The sequence below is a fragment of the Cucumis melo genome, chromosome 8 (assembly GCF_025177605.1).
Source record: "Cucumis melo cultivar AY chromosome 8, USDA_Cmelo_AY_1.0, whole genome shotgun sequence".
In the NCBI taxonomy this organism is placed as follows: Eukaryota; Viridiplantae; Streptophyta; class Magnoliopsida; order Cucurbitales; family Cucurbitaceae; genus Cucumis; species Cucumis melo.
The window spans coordinates 9,812,472-9,828,508 of record NC_066864.1 but is presented as its reverse complement, the minus strand read 5'-3'; the positions used below and the strand labels follow the sequence as shown (position 1 = coordinate 9,828,508).

Here is a 16,037-nt window from a genome sequence, read left to right as displayed (position 1 = left end):
TACCACAAGGAAGTGTTTCAAATTTCCTTCACAAGCAATATCTTGGAGATAACAGAGAGCTCGGTTAACCTCGGCACCAAACGTAACGACAATATTGACAAATAGTTCCTTTGGAAGAACAAGGCGAGGAACGTTGGACGATGATCTGCAAGTGCGTAAAATTCTATTACAGAATGCACAGGCACACTAAACCAGAAAGCACGTCAAAGTAAATGAAAACAGGATTCATTTGGGGGAAGGAATTCCGGCATTAACAAAAACAGAATTCACAGAGATGACTTCTGAATTAGCAGCTTCACCGGCTTTAACTATTTCAAATTGGCTCTCTCTGAATCTACTGATAATCTCTACGCTCTTCATCAAATTCTCCATTGCGCTGTTATCGTACATTCTAGATCCATGGCAAGGGGTTCCTTTATCCTTGATTATCAACGACCATGGCGATTTGTCGGCGTAAAAAACCCTAAACTCATCTCTCGGTGAAGCTTGTCCTTCATCCATCATAAACCCTACATTCAACTCCTTGAACTCCTTCGATTGAACGAACTTCGTAGCTCCATCAGAACCCCCAATCTCCTCATCCGGTACATACGATATATGAACCGTACGGACAGGGATGAAATCCCGGTTTCTAAGATTCCGAATGGCTTCAAGATACTGGATGGCGATACACTTGTCATCTTGAGAACCACGAGCGAAGATTTTACCATCGGAGGTTCGGACAGCGGAGAATGGAGGATGAAGCCACTTAGAAGGCTCGGAAGGGACAGAGTCCATGTGAGAGTTAAGTAAAACCGAAGGCAAAGAAGGGTTTGATCCATACCAAGTCACAAGAAGAAGAGGCTTACCTGGACCGAACTCGAGTACTTGCATATGGAGACCGATTTCTTGTGCTTGAGATCTGAGGAAGGCAACGACGGAGGCGTAATCGGGATCTGGATGTGCGGTTTTGATTATGAGGTAGCGTTGAAAGCGAGAGATCGGAGAATCTTGATCGGATTCATCATCAGCGTACTGCGAATGGCTGAAAGAGAGAGAAAAATGAAAGGAGAAGAAGATAAAGAGTAACTGAAAAGAAGCGATAGTGAAGATGGAAGTTCGACATGGGCTGTGCCGGTGGTTGCGGTGGTCTAGTAGTTCAAGTAAGTGGCAGAGCCGATCGAAAAGTGATGAGATTGAGCAGCTATCGAAGAAGAGGGGAAGAAAGTGATGAGATTGAGAAGGGTGAAAGAAATTTGAGAAAGATGAAAAATAGTGTGTGGGAGGGTTTGAGAAAAGAGTAAAGTAAGAGAGAGAAAGTTAATTTTTACAAAATTAAAAAATAAAAATAAAAATAAAATAAAAATGGGCTTTAATGCCAGTTCTAAAAAAGCAGGGTGTTTAATGACGATTTTAAACCGACATTAAAGCTCTATCTTTAATGTCGGTTTAAAACCGACATTAAACATCTGCCTTTTGGAAAACGACATTAAAGCCCATTTTTCATTTTTTTCACCCGACATTAAAGACAAGATTTCTTCTAGTGTAATGTTCCATTCTTAAAATACTTATTTGTAACAACAATTTGAAGTTACCACAAAATTTGGTTCCTTTTAAAAATATATATAGAGAGAGATGTAGATATGTGGTAGTTGAATTTTAATTAGAAAAGAATACAAAACATTTGAGAAGTATAAGATGGAATTTGAAAGTAGTCTGTCAAAGTATGTCTTAGTTGGTAATTCATATGAACTCTCTCCTTATTAGCTGGATACGAAAATTGGAACTCTCGTCCCCATAAGTTTTATATTAATATTATCATTGAATTATAAGAAAATGAGAGTAGTTTATATAGTTGACTTTGGCTAAAAATAAATAAATAAAAAGCATTAAGTAGGAATGTGAAACCTAATTATATTGAACCAATTGAACCGTCCTATTGACTTTAATGTTTACATGGATCGGACTTCCACAAACAATTTCCACACCCAATCGAATGTTCTAATACTTTCCTTTTTCTTCTTCTTTTTAATTTCATTTCATTCCATTTTTGTAAAATAACAATAATAAAACGATGGTGTTGACAACATCTCATACATTAAAAACAATCATAACACATGTCTCCTCTTATACATTATTCCTTTTTGTGTTGTGTTTGAAACGAGAAAAAATATGATAATTGGCATTTAAAGTTGTGAACACACTTTGATTTTCTCATAAAATAAAGTGTATATGAATTGTCGTGCACACCACGAATTTTTGGGGTTATTAATCATCCAATTGGGTAGGGAATTGATTGGCAATCCATTTTTGAAAAAGTTCTATATTTATTTATTATGCTTTAATTACTAAACAGTAGATCCGTTCATGTTGGAGTTTATTACAAGTATGTAGTTCTAGAAAAAAAAAAAGGAATCAAGCATGTTCAAAGGTTTATAGGTTAGATATTGATTATGAGTGACCAAAAAGTTGTTAATAACGACATAAACTCTTTAAATTTCTCCATAATGGTATGAGATTATACACTTCAGATATGCACTCTCAGTGACTTTGCTTCTGGATTATTGTAAACCATAAATCTCTTTTTCCTCAATTTCCTAAGTTGTTTATCTAGTTAAGTTGTTGTTCTTGTTGTGTTTGTTATAAATGATAAGTTAGCCTTGAAGAGGTCCTTAGTGTCTGAAAGAAGAAAATTGTGGTGAAATTTGTTAAGTGTTGAAGAGCTTAGGGTTTTAGGTAGCTGGTAAATTAAGGAAGGAAGAGAAGCAAAGGAAAACTGGTTAAGTGTTAGAGTTGAGAACTAGACGGCCAAATGAGTGTCTTCCCATCCTCCAAAGGGTAGTGAGTAGTGAGAGGTGGCCAAGAAAAGGCTAGGTGGCATGAGTATTTTTGAAGTGTAAAGCTAAGGGGACTTGCGGCCAAGACAAAGTCTATGCCACTAAGAGTTGTCAATGCCGGTAAAGAAGTGCTTATAAACTCCACGTGGAAAGTAAGGCATCACTACAAGAAATATGGCCTTTAATGTCGGTTTAAAACCTTTAAAAGCCTTCAATAACACCTTCAAAGATGTCGGTTTATAACCGACATTGAAGGCCACTTGGCGACCGACATCTTTGCGAGCGTTATTAAAGGGCTTTAATGTCGGTTTATAACCGACATTAAAGACCGACATTAAAGGCCTTCAATGTCGGTTATAAACCGACATCTTTGAAGGTGTTATTGAAGGCTTTTAATGTCGGTTCATCTTTAATGTCGGTGGATAACCGACATTAAATATGTCTTTAATGTCGCTTATGATACATCTTTAATGTCGTTTTTCCACCGACATTAAAGATGTCTTTAATTTTTTTTAACCAACATTAAAGCTGTCTTTAATGTCGTTTTTTAACCGATATTAAAGCTGTCTTTAATGTCGTTTTGAAACCGACATTAACGATGTCTTTAATGTCGTTTTTCAAATTTATTTTTATTAAATCCTTGCATTATTGTCCATTTTGTATGACACCAAATAGTTAAAAATGAAATCTTTTACTTGTACATATACAAAATGAAATCTTAATAATGTGTACATTTATATACAACTTGGCTCCAAACACAAAGAAATTATGAAGCTTAATTATTACACTGATCATCCTTTAAAAAAAAAAATAGAAAGAAAAAGAATATATTGAGAGAGCAATAACTAAAACTGCAACTAATAGTAAACTAGAACGCTTCATAAATGACCAACTTCAAGATCGTGTCACAAAGATGAAGGTCTGGCTAATTGTACTCACTTGCAACCATTTCTTCTATTGCGGTCATTTGTTTAGTGATGCTCCCTGTAAAAGACATCAAAATGGTTCAATTAAGTAACAATGTTATGACCTAGTTGCTAGTAGATATATTCACATTTGATTACTAATTAATAAAGTAAAGGGTTGGTTACCAAACATAACTTTTATTGCGTAATGCGGAAGGGTCTGAGGGTGGTTAGATGGATCGATGGCAGCAATCAGAATATGCAAAAGAACCCAAAACTTGTTTTTGAAGGAAATTAAAAACATGAGTTAGCATAAATATTTCTATTTCTCATTATCAATAAATTAAATTAAGAGACTAAAAACTCACTCCTCGATTAACTACATTAACTAAAGCAACAACCGTTATAGCTATTTAAGTAAATCATAAGAGAACTGAAGATGACGATTGACTATATTAGTTGAAAATCAAGAAAAATAAAAAACTTCAGACTTACATGTATTTATCATAGCAATGAAACTCACAAATCTCGGGAAACATCCCTCTTCCATCAGCAAAAGGATGTGCAGGATACCTGTAAAAGGTCCCTCTATATAAGCCCTCAAGCAACACCTTTGAAGTTCCCGTTTAAATATCAATAATTATTATAAAAGTACCTAAGCTCTCCAAAAGGGCCAAGACCAATGCTTTTCCTGTATCAAATCTCCAACTAAGTGACCAAAATTCTTAACAAAGCGGAATATGAAGTCTTCATAGCATTGGAAAGCATATCGTGACTATAAAATAGAACTACAAATCAGAGGTAAAGATATGATCACATTCGAAAAGAGTTTGTGGGATTACAACATCAATCGAACTTTCAGCACAATGATAGTACAACAGGATCAAAATGAAGAAAAACAATTTTGAGATCATAAAAGTTAATTCTTACGGACCATTCTTTTTATAAGTACTTGAACGCTTTGACTTGTACTGATCATTCTTTTTATAAGTATTCAAACGTTTTGACTTGTACTTGAAATGGAGTAGACAACCCACTTGCAGACAACTCAAGTTTTGAGAAATAGTCACCACCATAATAGTCTTTCCATTGCCAAACAAAAGAACCAACATAAAGTCACCCCCAAAACAGTTTTTCTTCACATAATTAAACTTCCTGCTTTTCTAAATTGTTAAACTAAGTATTTGAAACAACACCACCAAAAAAAAAAAATTATAAACCAAGTGCAACCACATAACAGTCTTACCAAGATAATATTGTAACTTGTTCATTCAAGTCTTCCTAAAAACAAATTGAGAAACATGGTAAGATAAACTTTTTTGTATAATACCTTAATTCCAAACAGTTGACTGAAGCTTGAACTTGAACCATCAATTTCCTACATATTATTTGGTGCTTGTGATTTGTTTGATTACACAGATAAGAGAACAATATATCTCTTGGTTGTTCTTATGACTAAACAGCAATTATTACAATAGAGCCATAAAAAACAAGAATCTGATTTGAACAACATAACTACATTACAAAGCAAAACAACAAACAACTCCATAACCAATACAGCTATAATCAATATCTAATTTCTCATATGTTCACTATCTATAACCTGAAAAAGAATACTCCTAAACTCAATGTCACACTGCCTTTGCTGAATATCCATAAGATAACCAAACAAAGCATAATTTCATAAATTTCTTAGCATAGTCATACAAATTTACTCATAATTGAAGCCTTTGGTAATGTCCTACAATACATTAACGTTAGAAAATGTTGTTACCTCTATCTCTGTTCATCATCAGATTTCCTAAACTCAATGTCACGCTGCCTTTGCTGAAGCAAAAAATATATACAAATATACAATTGCAAGTTCTCGCAGCTGAAACCTACATAATTCAGTAAACATCACAAACAAAACAAAAACGTAAAAAATAGAAACCAACTTATTTAACAAAAATAAAAAGGTTCAAAGCAAACCGAATCATTCGAGAACAGATTCAACATGCCGGAAATCCAAATGTGATAAGTGTCTAGTTCAAATACTTAGCATAATGGTCCAAGTTATTATTGATAAACATAAGTACACTATTCACCTTCAAATATCTTTACTCTTTTTCCTTACTAGGTTTGAGATTACTGTTACATCTCCAACCGTACCACTTTTTTTAAATATAATTTGAAATATTTTTATATAAATTTCAAATTCTTGTTTTAAACATGATTAAAGGGAAGTTCACGAAGAGAGACTTACTATGGATGGCAGAAATGGCTGAAAAACAATTATCTACAAAAATACTACCCTCTAACCATTACATAAAAAATGTGGAGGAATTCAAATAAGAACAAAATAGAACTTTCACATCCATGTCTTATTGGTTTGTAGTTTTATAACAACTTGTTTTTCCCTTTCTTCCAAAAAAATATTCACATATTTGGTAGTCATCTACGCAACCCCCCTTTCCATCTTTCCATTTTTCTTATGTTTTACAATTATTGACATTTTCATCTATATCCTTTCGCTCAGTACTACTCCCGTACTCTTCTGCTTAATTACCCCTACCTATTTCTAGCTTCCTTTAACATTATTATTATTATTCAGTGTGTGTGTGTGTGTATATATATATATATATATAGCAATCTCTTGTTGCATGAAGCATATAATGAATTATAAGCTACACTTTCATTTTAAGTAAAGGTTAACCGATAACCCAAACTTTTTAGACCTTAAAGTTCCAAATTGTCATTTAGCCTTTAATATTTTATATTTTATATTCTATAAAACCAGAATGTAACATATTTTCTTAAACGATAAAAAATGACTTAGTTCAACCAGTTTTTTCAATTTTTGCTTGTTGTGCACATGAATCAAATATAAGCAGACTTGAAATCCATAAAGAAATATTTAGCTACCTGTCTCGAGCATGCTGTGCAGGGAAGGTAGGCATAAACTCCTTAGACTTTGGGAGAGGCACTTCACAAAACCACTCATGATCAAGAGCTTCTTCAACTGATATTCTTTGTAAAAAAATAGTGAAATTCAAATAAGCAAATGAAAATAGGATAGAATTCACTTGAATTAATTGATAAACTGATAGTTACCTTTTGAGGATCAGAACTTTGGCTTGAGAAATTTCATCATGTCTAAGCCATATATAATGGAAGGAGTGAGGTTTATTAAGAAATTGGTAGTAGTTAGTACACATTCTTCCCAAAATTTCATAGGTACCCTTTCTGGAACAAAAGAGACCGAGCAACATTAAGGAGATGCTAATGTATGTGTTCAACGATAGAGTTTTGTTCAGGTCGTCCAACAACCAATAGCTTATGACAACACCTTGAGATTGGAAAATGACCAACATCAAAGAGATGCTAATTTGATTTAGTGTTCTAAAACAATTTTAAAAAATTTAGATAATAAATGCACAAAAAAATATATGTTAAAAAAACACGAAAAACTAAATTGCCAATCAAACGAATCTTCTTAACCAAACATGTGTTTGATTTGAGACAGAGATGATGTTATAAATCTGAATTTTGTATGCTCATGTATATGCAACAGAAAGATATTTGCAAACCAAATTATTCACCTTCTTCAAATCTACTTGAAAATAAAAACTTAAAACTATGAAATTGACAGGATTTATAAAACGCACCATTTAAATTCGCATATCAAACACAAAAAAAGACTTTTAAAATGTTCAAACAAGTCAACATCAATATGACCCCATTTTAACCAATTTTAACTTTCTTTCATCTCTTTCACTCCCTCCCTTGAAACACCCTGATTGAATTTGGCCACTAAGGTAGGATAGATGGTTTTTTCTTTCTCTATCATCACTAAATAATAGTATAAAATCATCGATTTTGGAAATGTTAATTTATATTTTTATCCTCTATTAAACTATATTTGGATTGATTGATAAAAATAATTATCTCTTTAATAATAACAACTAGCTTCTCTTGTAGTCGCATCACTATTTATTTATATGGACTAAATAAAAGTTGGTTTAATAATTTAGCCCCACATATTTTTGAGTCGAAGTTTTGCAAAGGGGGTCCCTAAGATTCTAACTCCACATAAACCAAACTACACCACTAATAACAATCTCCTCACGAACACGCATAGTTCTCAACTACTCTCAATACGTGTGTATATATATTCCTGTAGCACCTTATTTATTATTATGTTCTTGCTAGCTTATTTATAGCCATTTTTTTACACATCATTGAGACCACCTTCAACAACTTCCTTCTTCTCTTCTCCTTCTTCCTTAAATTTCTCAAAAACTAACCGTCTCACTGTAAGCTAGTTTCTCTAATGGAGACCAAAGATTTAACCCATGATGGGACTGTGGACCTTCGTGGCAGCCAGTTCTTGCTTCCAAGACTGGCAAATGGAAAGCTTGTGCTTTTCTTGTAGGTATGTGTATTTCTTCGACAACTCATCTTTTGGTTTCTCTTATTTAGCTTATGTGAGACATGTTTCGTGTTCTTAACGAAACTATTCTCTTTTGTGAACCAATTGGGATATTTTTTTTCAGGATATGAAGCGTTCGAAAGGATGGCATTTTATGGTATAGCTTCGAATTTAGTGAATTATCTGACAACTCAACTTCATGAAGACACGGTTTCTTCGATTAGAAATGTAAATAATTGGTCAGGATCCATTTGGCTAACTCCCATCTTTGGTGCTTATATAGTTGATTCTTTCCTTGGTCGTTTTTGGACTTTCACCTTTTCCTCTGTCATCTATATCATGGTAAACCTCTAAAGCTCTTTTCTCTCTCTTCTTGTTTCGTGTGATTTTATATGATATTAAAGCGAAAATCAATCATCGAACTTCTATAATGTTTATCTTAAGAACGAAAATAAAGAAGTGAAGAAATAGCTAGGTTGGTCACACCTCAGGTGTGACTATAGTGGAAGGATCGGTCTTGCTTAAAGTGTGTGCATGGAGGGTGAAGGTGAAACAAAAATGAAATAAACTTATTTTGGGTATGACAAGTTAATTCACCCATATCCCTTGCGCCTTGTACATTTAAAAACACTTCACCAATTTTTTTTTTAGAAAAAAGAAGATAAGCACTTACAACTTACTGATGCTTGACAAAGTTGACTCTAACACCAGGTAGCTTGGAGTATCCAGGCCAAATAGTCTCATTTGGAGTGCCTAGGGTTCTAAAAATCGGTCAAGTCATACCAACAAGAAGAAGAAGAAAAAGAAGCAGCTCGTTTTTATAATACAAGAGTTCATATTATTAATAAAATATCAACAATAGAAAAAACCACAGTACCACATATTACCTTATCTAGTTGCTCAACTTCAGTTTTCCCATTAAAAAGAGGTTAGGGATGCAGACGACAAATAGATCCAAAGCAAAAGAAACACAAACAAACACATCACATATTCAAAAAGGGATGTAAGAAACTGATGACGACGACAGGGATGGAAGAATCTGATGTATGCTGGTGGTGGTGGCGGCAGCTGTCGAAGAAGAGAAGGAAGAAAGTGATGAGATTGAGAAGGGTGAAAGAAATTTGAGAAAGATGAAAAATAGTGTGTGGGAGGGTTTGAGAAAAGAGTAAAGTAAGAGAGAGAAAGTTGAATTTTTACAAAATTAAAAATAAAAATAAAATAAAAATGGGCTTTAATGTCAGTTCTAAAAAAGCAGGGTGTTTAATGTCGGTTTTAAACCGACATTAAAGCTCTATCTTTAATGTCGGTTTAAAACCGACATTAAACATCTGCCTTTTGAAAAACGACATTAAAGCCCATTTTTCATTTTTTTCACCCAACATTAAAGACTAGATTTCTTCTAGTGCATGCTATGCGTGTAGACTAGGCGACAAGAAAGTAGTAATGTGAAGTAAGTGGCCTGCTTTGAGTCCTTATGCAAGCAAGATGAGTATCGTGTGTCCTAAGCATTTAAGGGTGTTCGGTGGAGTGGTATATAGATGGCTACGCATGCAATCAATTAGAAAATGACAAGCAGAAGGTGTCATTAGTCAGACATGAAAACACTATTATTTAACGCAACCTTAGAGAACAATTGCTGACATTTGGCTTGGCTGTTTTTGGTACATCTTTATTGTTTACTCATAACTTTTACTCGCGTGAAGTATGTACTATGCGATATATGCAAAGTAACTCGTGGATTTATCATGAAAAGCTCTAATAATGCGACTGAACATGGCGTCTAGGTTAGGGTTATGCGATAAAAGGTGCATGTCCTACCTATGCATTGCTAAATGCATGATAATGAAATGTTAGTACAAGTTTTCATCTTTCTCGCCCAAGTGCAAGCAGGGAAAGAGGTTTCCTGGAAAGTTTAGGGTCAAACAAAGGGAACTAGTTTATTAAATGGATCTATTTTGCGTTACAACCTAATGCAGTAAGTATATCATATGAAATAGCACAGCATATTACTCCTAGCTACTATTTACACTAATGGTGCGAATGAGAGTAGCATGATGAATATGGTGGTGGAATGCAATTAAACATAAACTCAGTGCTTTGGCATGGAAGAGAAGGAAGATTTAATTAATCAAATGTAAAACATAAGAGTTTAACATATTAAGGAAATACAAGGCATCTATTAACTTCAGAATTAAGGTCAGCAACCTCTCGGTGCTTTCGCAATACTTGCTCGCCTCTCAAAATTCAAATACTTGAAGTTAATTTATAATTTTTATCTATTATCTTTGTTTGAAGTATAAGTAATTTTTTTTTATTAAGGCGAGCAACCTCTCAGTGCCTCTGCCATACATATGGTTCATCTCTAAGATATATCCAAGAAACAAATTCGCCAACAAGATTGTATTGCTATAATTTTCTCATCTTATGGTTCGAAACACGGGCCATTCGCGTCAAGAAATTACAGTCACTACTTTATCTTTTCTCTAGAAGAAAATAAGGTATTGATTGTCGTATTTGGCTAAGCAAGACTTATAATGCATTTAAGTAGAATCTCTAATGTGCTAAAAAACTTACACTGTGCAACCAATTAACTAAACATGTAATGAATGGAAAGATAAAGAAATATGGGAGAATGATAAAAAAAAACATTGATATTATAAATAAAGCTTTAGGTCTCTTAACCATGGAGTTAATATTACAAATCATTTTTACGAAATACACAAATGAAACGCAGGAAAGTTAAGCAAGTCCTAGAGTATAAGTGTTCTACTCTTTGGCTCTAGGTTTGCATTTACACGGAGGGAAATTAGAAGAGGGGAATCTCTCTCTCTCTTTTCAGATTCTCACCTAAAACAGAGAAAGGAGTGAAGGAATAAGCTCTTGCTCTCTGTAACTTAGTTTAACAAAATTCGCACACGTCAAATGAAGAAAAAACCTTTTATTTATAGGCGAAAGTGATGTGATAGGACGATCTAGACAGTAGGCATCATGGGATCTAATTAATTTTGACAAAGTTGAGTCGGCGTCACAAAGGTCCTTTATCAGCTTTACAGATTTTTGCACCTGTTGCAGGTTTTCACGCCAACCACTCTTTTGTTTGCTAGTGCTTTATCTTGCCTAGTCTTGCTACATCGGTCATCAGGTTAGTTCGCATACATCCTTGCTCGCCTAACATTGCCGAGTTGCTCTTCATCTTGTCTAAAATCCTGATATAAAAAACTAAAACACAATAAATAGGCATAAGACTCTTTTGTAATCTGCAATACACAACTTAGTCAATTACCTTACTTTTCTACATGTTTTATTCCAATCACAAAAGGCTTCATTATTCTACTTAAAGGCTGCTATAATAACTTGTATTTCTACAAGTTATCAATTTTCCTACATTTTTGTTTTAAACAAATCATAAAAGAGTGTAGTTTGTTGATTAGGTCGGGTGGGGAGAAAACTCTTCAGGAAAGAATTCAATTCTTGAAGAAAAGCAAAGGTATGTTATCGAGTGAATTATGAGCAATCCTCAAAGATTTAAGGCTAGAGAACTCAATACTTAGAATCGGAAGCTGCCCTTTTAAGGTAAGATAGTTAAGACAATTTTAAGCAACTTTGTAGAAGAAAGTTTCTTCATTTGGTGAATGGATGTCTAGTTATGAGCTTTGGAAGTTGAATTTTATTTTTGAAACCCATAGGACTTTTGGGCAAAAGGATGGTATGGCTAAGCGTTGGTTAAGCGTCAAGGAAGCCATGCGCGGTGCTGAATGTGAAGAGTATGTTAAGCACACATTAAGCTAGCCCAACACATAGTCAAGCGACATGAGGCACGCGCCAGAGCTATGTAGTAGGTTGTGTGCCCATGATGCTCAAGACGAAACATAGCCCAGCAGCCGTGGGACGCAACAAGGCCTCTTGTGAGGTTAGCACACAGCCAGGCACCTTTATGGGGCTTGTGCGCATGTGTGTAGCCTCTGCCACCCATGCCATGTGCCAACTAATGGCTAAGTGTCATTTTAGGTAACTTTTGGTGTTTTTGCCAAAATTTTAGAAACATTCACTTTGTTTTTCCCAATTCCATTTTGATTCTCACAAGTCATGAATCTCAATTACTCAATGAATATGAGTGGTTCCAAGTGGTGGGATCTTCAATTTAGCGCTTTGTAGAAATGAGAGATGACAACAAGAGTAAAACTTCTTATACTTTGTATTTCTATTGTTTAGTTCAAATGCATGCTTAGCCCTTAATTTGATATAGTAGGTATTTTCTTTGTATTTTAATTTATTTTTGCAAATATATTGGTATTTCGAATTTTCCAATTAAATTAAGTTTAAGGTTTTGTTAAAACTTCGCTGTGTAAGTTGGGCTTTAATCCCTTCAAGGATATTAATTTTCAATGGGACATTTGCAACATGTATATGTGACTTAGTTACTTTCTTGGTACCTATAGATGCACCTGGGAATTGATTTGCTATATTTTGCAAATCAACTATTTTCTAGAGTTCAAATTTACATTGATTTGTACTAGAATCTAAATGAGACAACAACAATGCTTTCCATGTAATTTCTTTTTCCAACTTTTGAATTCCTCCCCTAATGTAAGAAAATTTATTTCATCAAAATGACAATCAGTAAATTGTGTAGTAAATTCATCGTCTGTAAAGGGTTAAAGATATTTAATAATTAATAGACAATTCAATTCAACATATATTTCTAACATTCTTTGAGAACCAATCTAATTCGTATGTTGTGGTGGAGCAATTGGATCATATAATGCACATCCAAAAATATTAAAATGGAAACTATTTGGGCTTATGGGCATAAGCTAATTGTAATGGCAAGTACATATAATAAGCTACTTTCCTAATATGTATAAGTGATGCAACATGCAAAATACATGTTCCCATAAAAATATAGAAAGATTAACTCTCATATGCAAAATACAAGTGACGCAACATACCAATCGTGTAAGAAGTAAATGATCTTTTGAAGGTGGATAGCTAAAAGATCACGTAAGAGGGTAAACAATCATATAGAAAGTGAAACAAAATCGTGTAAGAGGTTGAACAATAGTATGGAAAGCTAAACGATCGTGTAAGAGATTGTAGGGTAAAAGATCGTGATAGATTAGAAAGCTAAATGACTGTTGGTGCAAAACTGATAGTATAACAACATTAACATTAGAAAAGAGTTAAACTGTACAAACATTAAGAATGAACAAAAAAAAAATAGAATACAACCCAACCAAACCCATACTTTACGGGTTGGGTTGGAAAATTAATTTGGGTTATTCATGTTATCAACCCAACCAATCCGAAAATATGGGTTGGGCTGATAATCTCTCCCAACCCAACCCAACTTTCAACCCAATCCAACTCGACCCCATTACACCTTTAGTATTATTCTTGCTATATGTCTTAATATTATCAAAACCATTACAAACGTGTATCTTTAAAACATAGAAGATTTTTTTATTGATTAGAGAATAATACATTGTCAATGGTAAAATTTGTTCCTCTTAAGAAAAATAATATATGTTTTTCTAAAACCTTCAATCGGTTTTGCAGAACTTGATAGTATTTACTTTTGCTTTGAACATAGTCAATTTGGAAAAATATTTTTTACTTGAAAGTATTAAGTGTCTAGTAGCACTTTCTGCCAGACATAAATCTTCTTTGCTCATTTTTTAATCACCCAACGTAGGAAATGATGCATATTTCTTGATTAAAAATAAATAATTACACTAAGTCATAAAACATCACTTGGAATATAGAAAGGTTAACATTAACAAAAAATTAAAACAAAAAAACATGAAGATAGATAACAAATTTAATAACAACATTATTCTAAATATTATCAAACTCAAAACAAACATTTTTTTAATAAATTGTGTTGATCTTCTCTTCTAGAGTTTCAAAGAAATTTGCCACATCCAAATTAGTCAAGTTGGATGGTTCAAATAATATACCATTATCTTGATAAACCCAATTATATACTACATTTTTTCTCTTTTTCTTTTCCAAGGAAGCTTGGTATAGATCAACTAAGTGTTTCGATATACGACAAATATGTGACAAATGTCCAACTATACCATATAAATAACATACCTTCTTTATCATCTTTTAAATTTTTATTTTCTAGAGTCTTCTCTTTATGATCATCGTTTTGTATAATTTTGTTTAAGTTTGAATGATTAAAAAGGTCACCACAAAAATAATAATTGTTCCCATGCTTCTACATTTGTTTCGAGGAATGGAGTTGTTCCAGTTTGTTGAGATTCATGATTTTGTGTTAACAACTCGTTATTTTGTTCAACAACAAGAAGACATGAGATCAGATTAGAATATTTTTTAAAACATTTCTCTCGACATTTTGTTTCATGAGCATATATGAGATGTGAAAAGTTGAAAATGTCTTCTCTTAACATATCCGCTTAGTGATTTTTTCTCCACGCACAACAACAATTTTGAACTAATTATTTATAATTGAGAATCGTAATCACTTACTAGTTTAAAATCTTGTAGCCTCAAATGATCTAATAATAATGAACTTAAGGAAGAAAAACTAATTTTAAATAATCATAGCTTTCTTTCGGTTTATTAAAAAACATACGAGGACTTTTAATTTATTGCTAAATATTATGACTTCAAATCTCTCATAAATGTGATGATGAAGAAAAATCATGGCTTTCGCTTTTTTCTAACCGATTGTTGTATTTTCTTCTTTCAAAGCAGCTCAACATCAATAGCCAATGACAAATAATTGCTACTTTTAATGTTGCAGACCATTGAATTCTAGTTTTCCAAGATTTGTCATGGTAACATTATGGTAAAATATTCTACTTATATTAGAAATTTAATATGTACCAAATAATGCACAAACGGGAACGTGATTATCGAGAAAATATATTATTAAAATAAATATGATATATATACAAATAAATAAAAATAAATGAAAAAAATAATTAAAATAAATATTAGGAAAAGCTATTACGCCCCGCCCCAACTAGACTGGATGGGGGCGTGTCGCTTAGACATCTCCCACGTATCTCTCCGTAAGATGACGCATCGAACACCTAATGAGCAGAACAACTTCTTTCACTTGTCTCTCTTCACAAAGTTCTTTAATTGAAACCTTGGAGATCTTCACAACTCTTTGCAGCAGAAAACAACTCTTAAACTAAGCTCCGTTGCCTAGTGCTTTACACTTCGTTTTAATCAATTTTTAACTTCTAGGCGATAAGCATAAAAGATAATGCAGTGAAATAAATAAACTTCTTCTCTCTATTAACTTAACACTTTACATGGAGTTCATAAATTACAAATACATTTCTTTTCTTGCAAACATAAAAATAAAACCAAGTTCTGATCTACATGTCTTTCTTCTTCCACCAAGGTGCTGCTCTTCGTGCCAAGGTGTTTAGGAGTATAAAACTCCTTTTCTTTCTTTGTTGTTTAACGCTGCTTCTTGAGACAGAGTACCTAGAGGTGTAAAGACCTCTTTTCTACCTTCACCTCGGTTGCTCGAAAACCCCAACTTTAAAGACTACCTTCAGGATTTCCTTTTCCCGACTCAGTTCTTTTGCTTTCTCGCACCCTGGGCTTGGCCTCACCAACCTAGGTGTTGCACTAACCTTCCTTCTAAATTGTGCTATTTTCGTTAAGGAGCGATGCGCTTACCAACCGACTCCTTAAACGCGAGGTAGGATGACATGGCTCTCACACCATACAAGTTTACATAACAACCTTGCCTTCCCTCCTTTCTTGGCTTCCACGACTGAGATCCATCGTTTACTTCGCTTTATTGCCTGACAACCTAAAGAGAAAAAACTTAAAACGTAAGTCAACGGACTTACTGAGTGATGAGTATGTGAGAAATACCTTTTAGAGAATACAACAACTTCAGGCATAATTGAA

At 33.6% G+C, this 16,037-nt stretch overlaps 1 protein-coding gene and 2 long non-coding RNA genes across 4 annotated transcripts; 1 reads left to right on the top strand and 2 right to left on the bottom strand.

Annotated features, from left to right (window-relative positions):
* Positions 1-225: 225 nt before the first annotated feature.
* LOC103497502 (uncharacterized) lies at positions 226-1,479 on the bottom strand. The gene is made up of 2 exons (XM_051088440.1): positions 1,447-1,479; positions 226-1,068 (listed from the first exon to the last, which is right to left on the bottom strand). The coding sequence occupies exons 1-2, from the start codon at positions 1,477-1,479 to the stop codon at positions 226-228; spliced, it is 876 nt and encodes a 291-aa protein (XP_050944397.1).
* A 2,112-nt stretch (positions 1,480-3,591) lies between these two features.
* On the bottom strand, positions 3,592-4,578 carry LOC127150492 (uncharacterized). The gene is made up of 3 exons (XR_007822866.1): positions 4,377-4,578; positions 4,217-4,294; positions 3,592-3,998 (listed from the first exon to the last, which is right to left on the bottom strand). It is a non-coding gene; the product is annotated as an uncharacterized LOC127150492 (long non-coding RNA).
* Positions 4,579-7,927: 3,349 nt separating this feature from the next.
* Positions 7,928-12,373, top strand: LOC103497253 (uncharacterized). Of its 2 annotated transcripts, XR_007822865.1 has the most exons (5): positions 7,928-8,135; positions 8,257-8,474; positions 11,205-11,274; positions 11,564-11,705; positions 11,819-12,373. It is a non-coding gene; the product is annotated as an uncharacterized LOC103497253 (long non-coding RNA). The 2 variants fall into 2 exon arrangements; XR_539365.3 differs by having other exon boundaries at positions 11,564-12,373.
* The last annotated feature ends 3,664 nt before the right edge of the window (positions 12,374-16,037 follow it).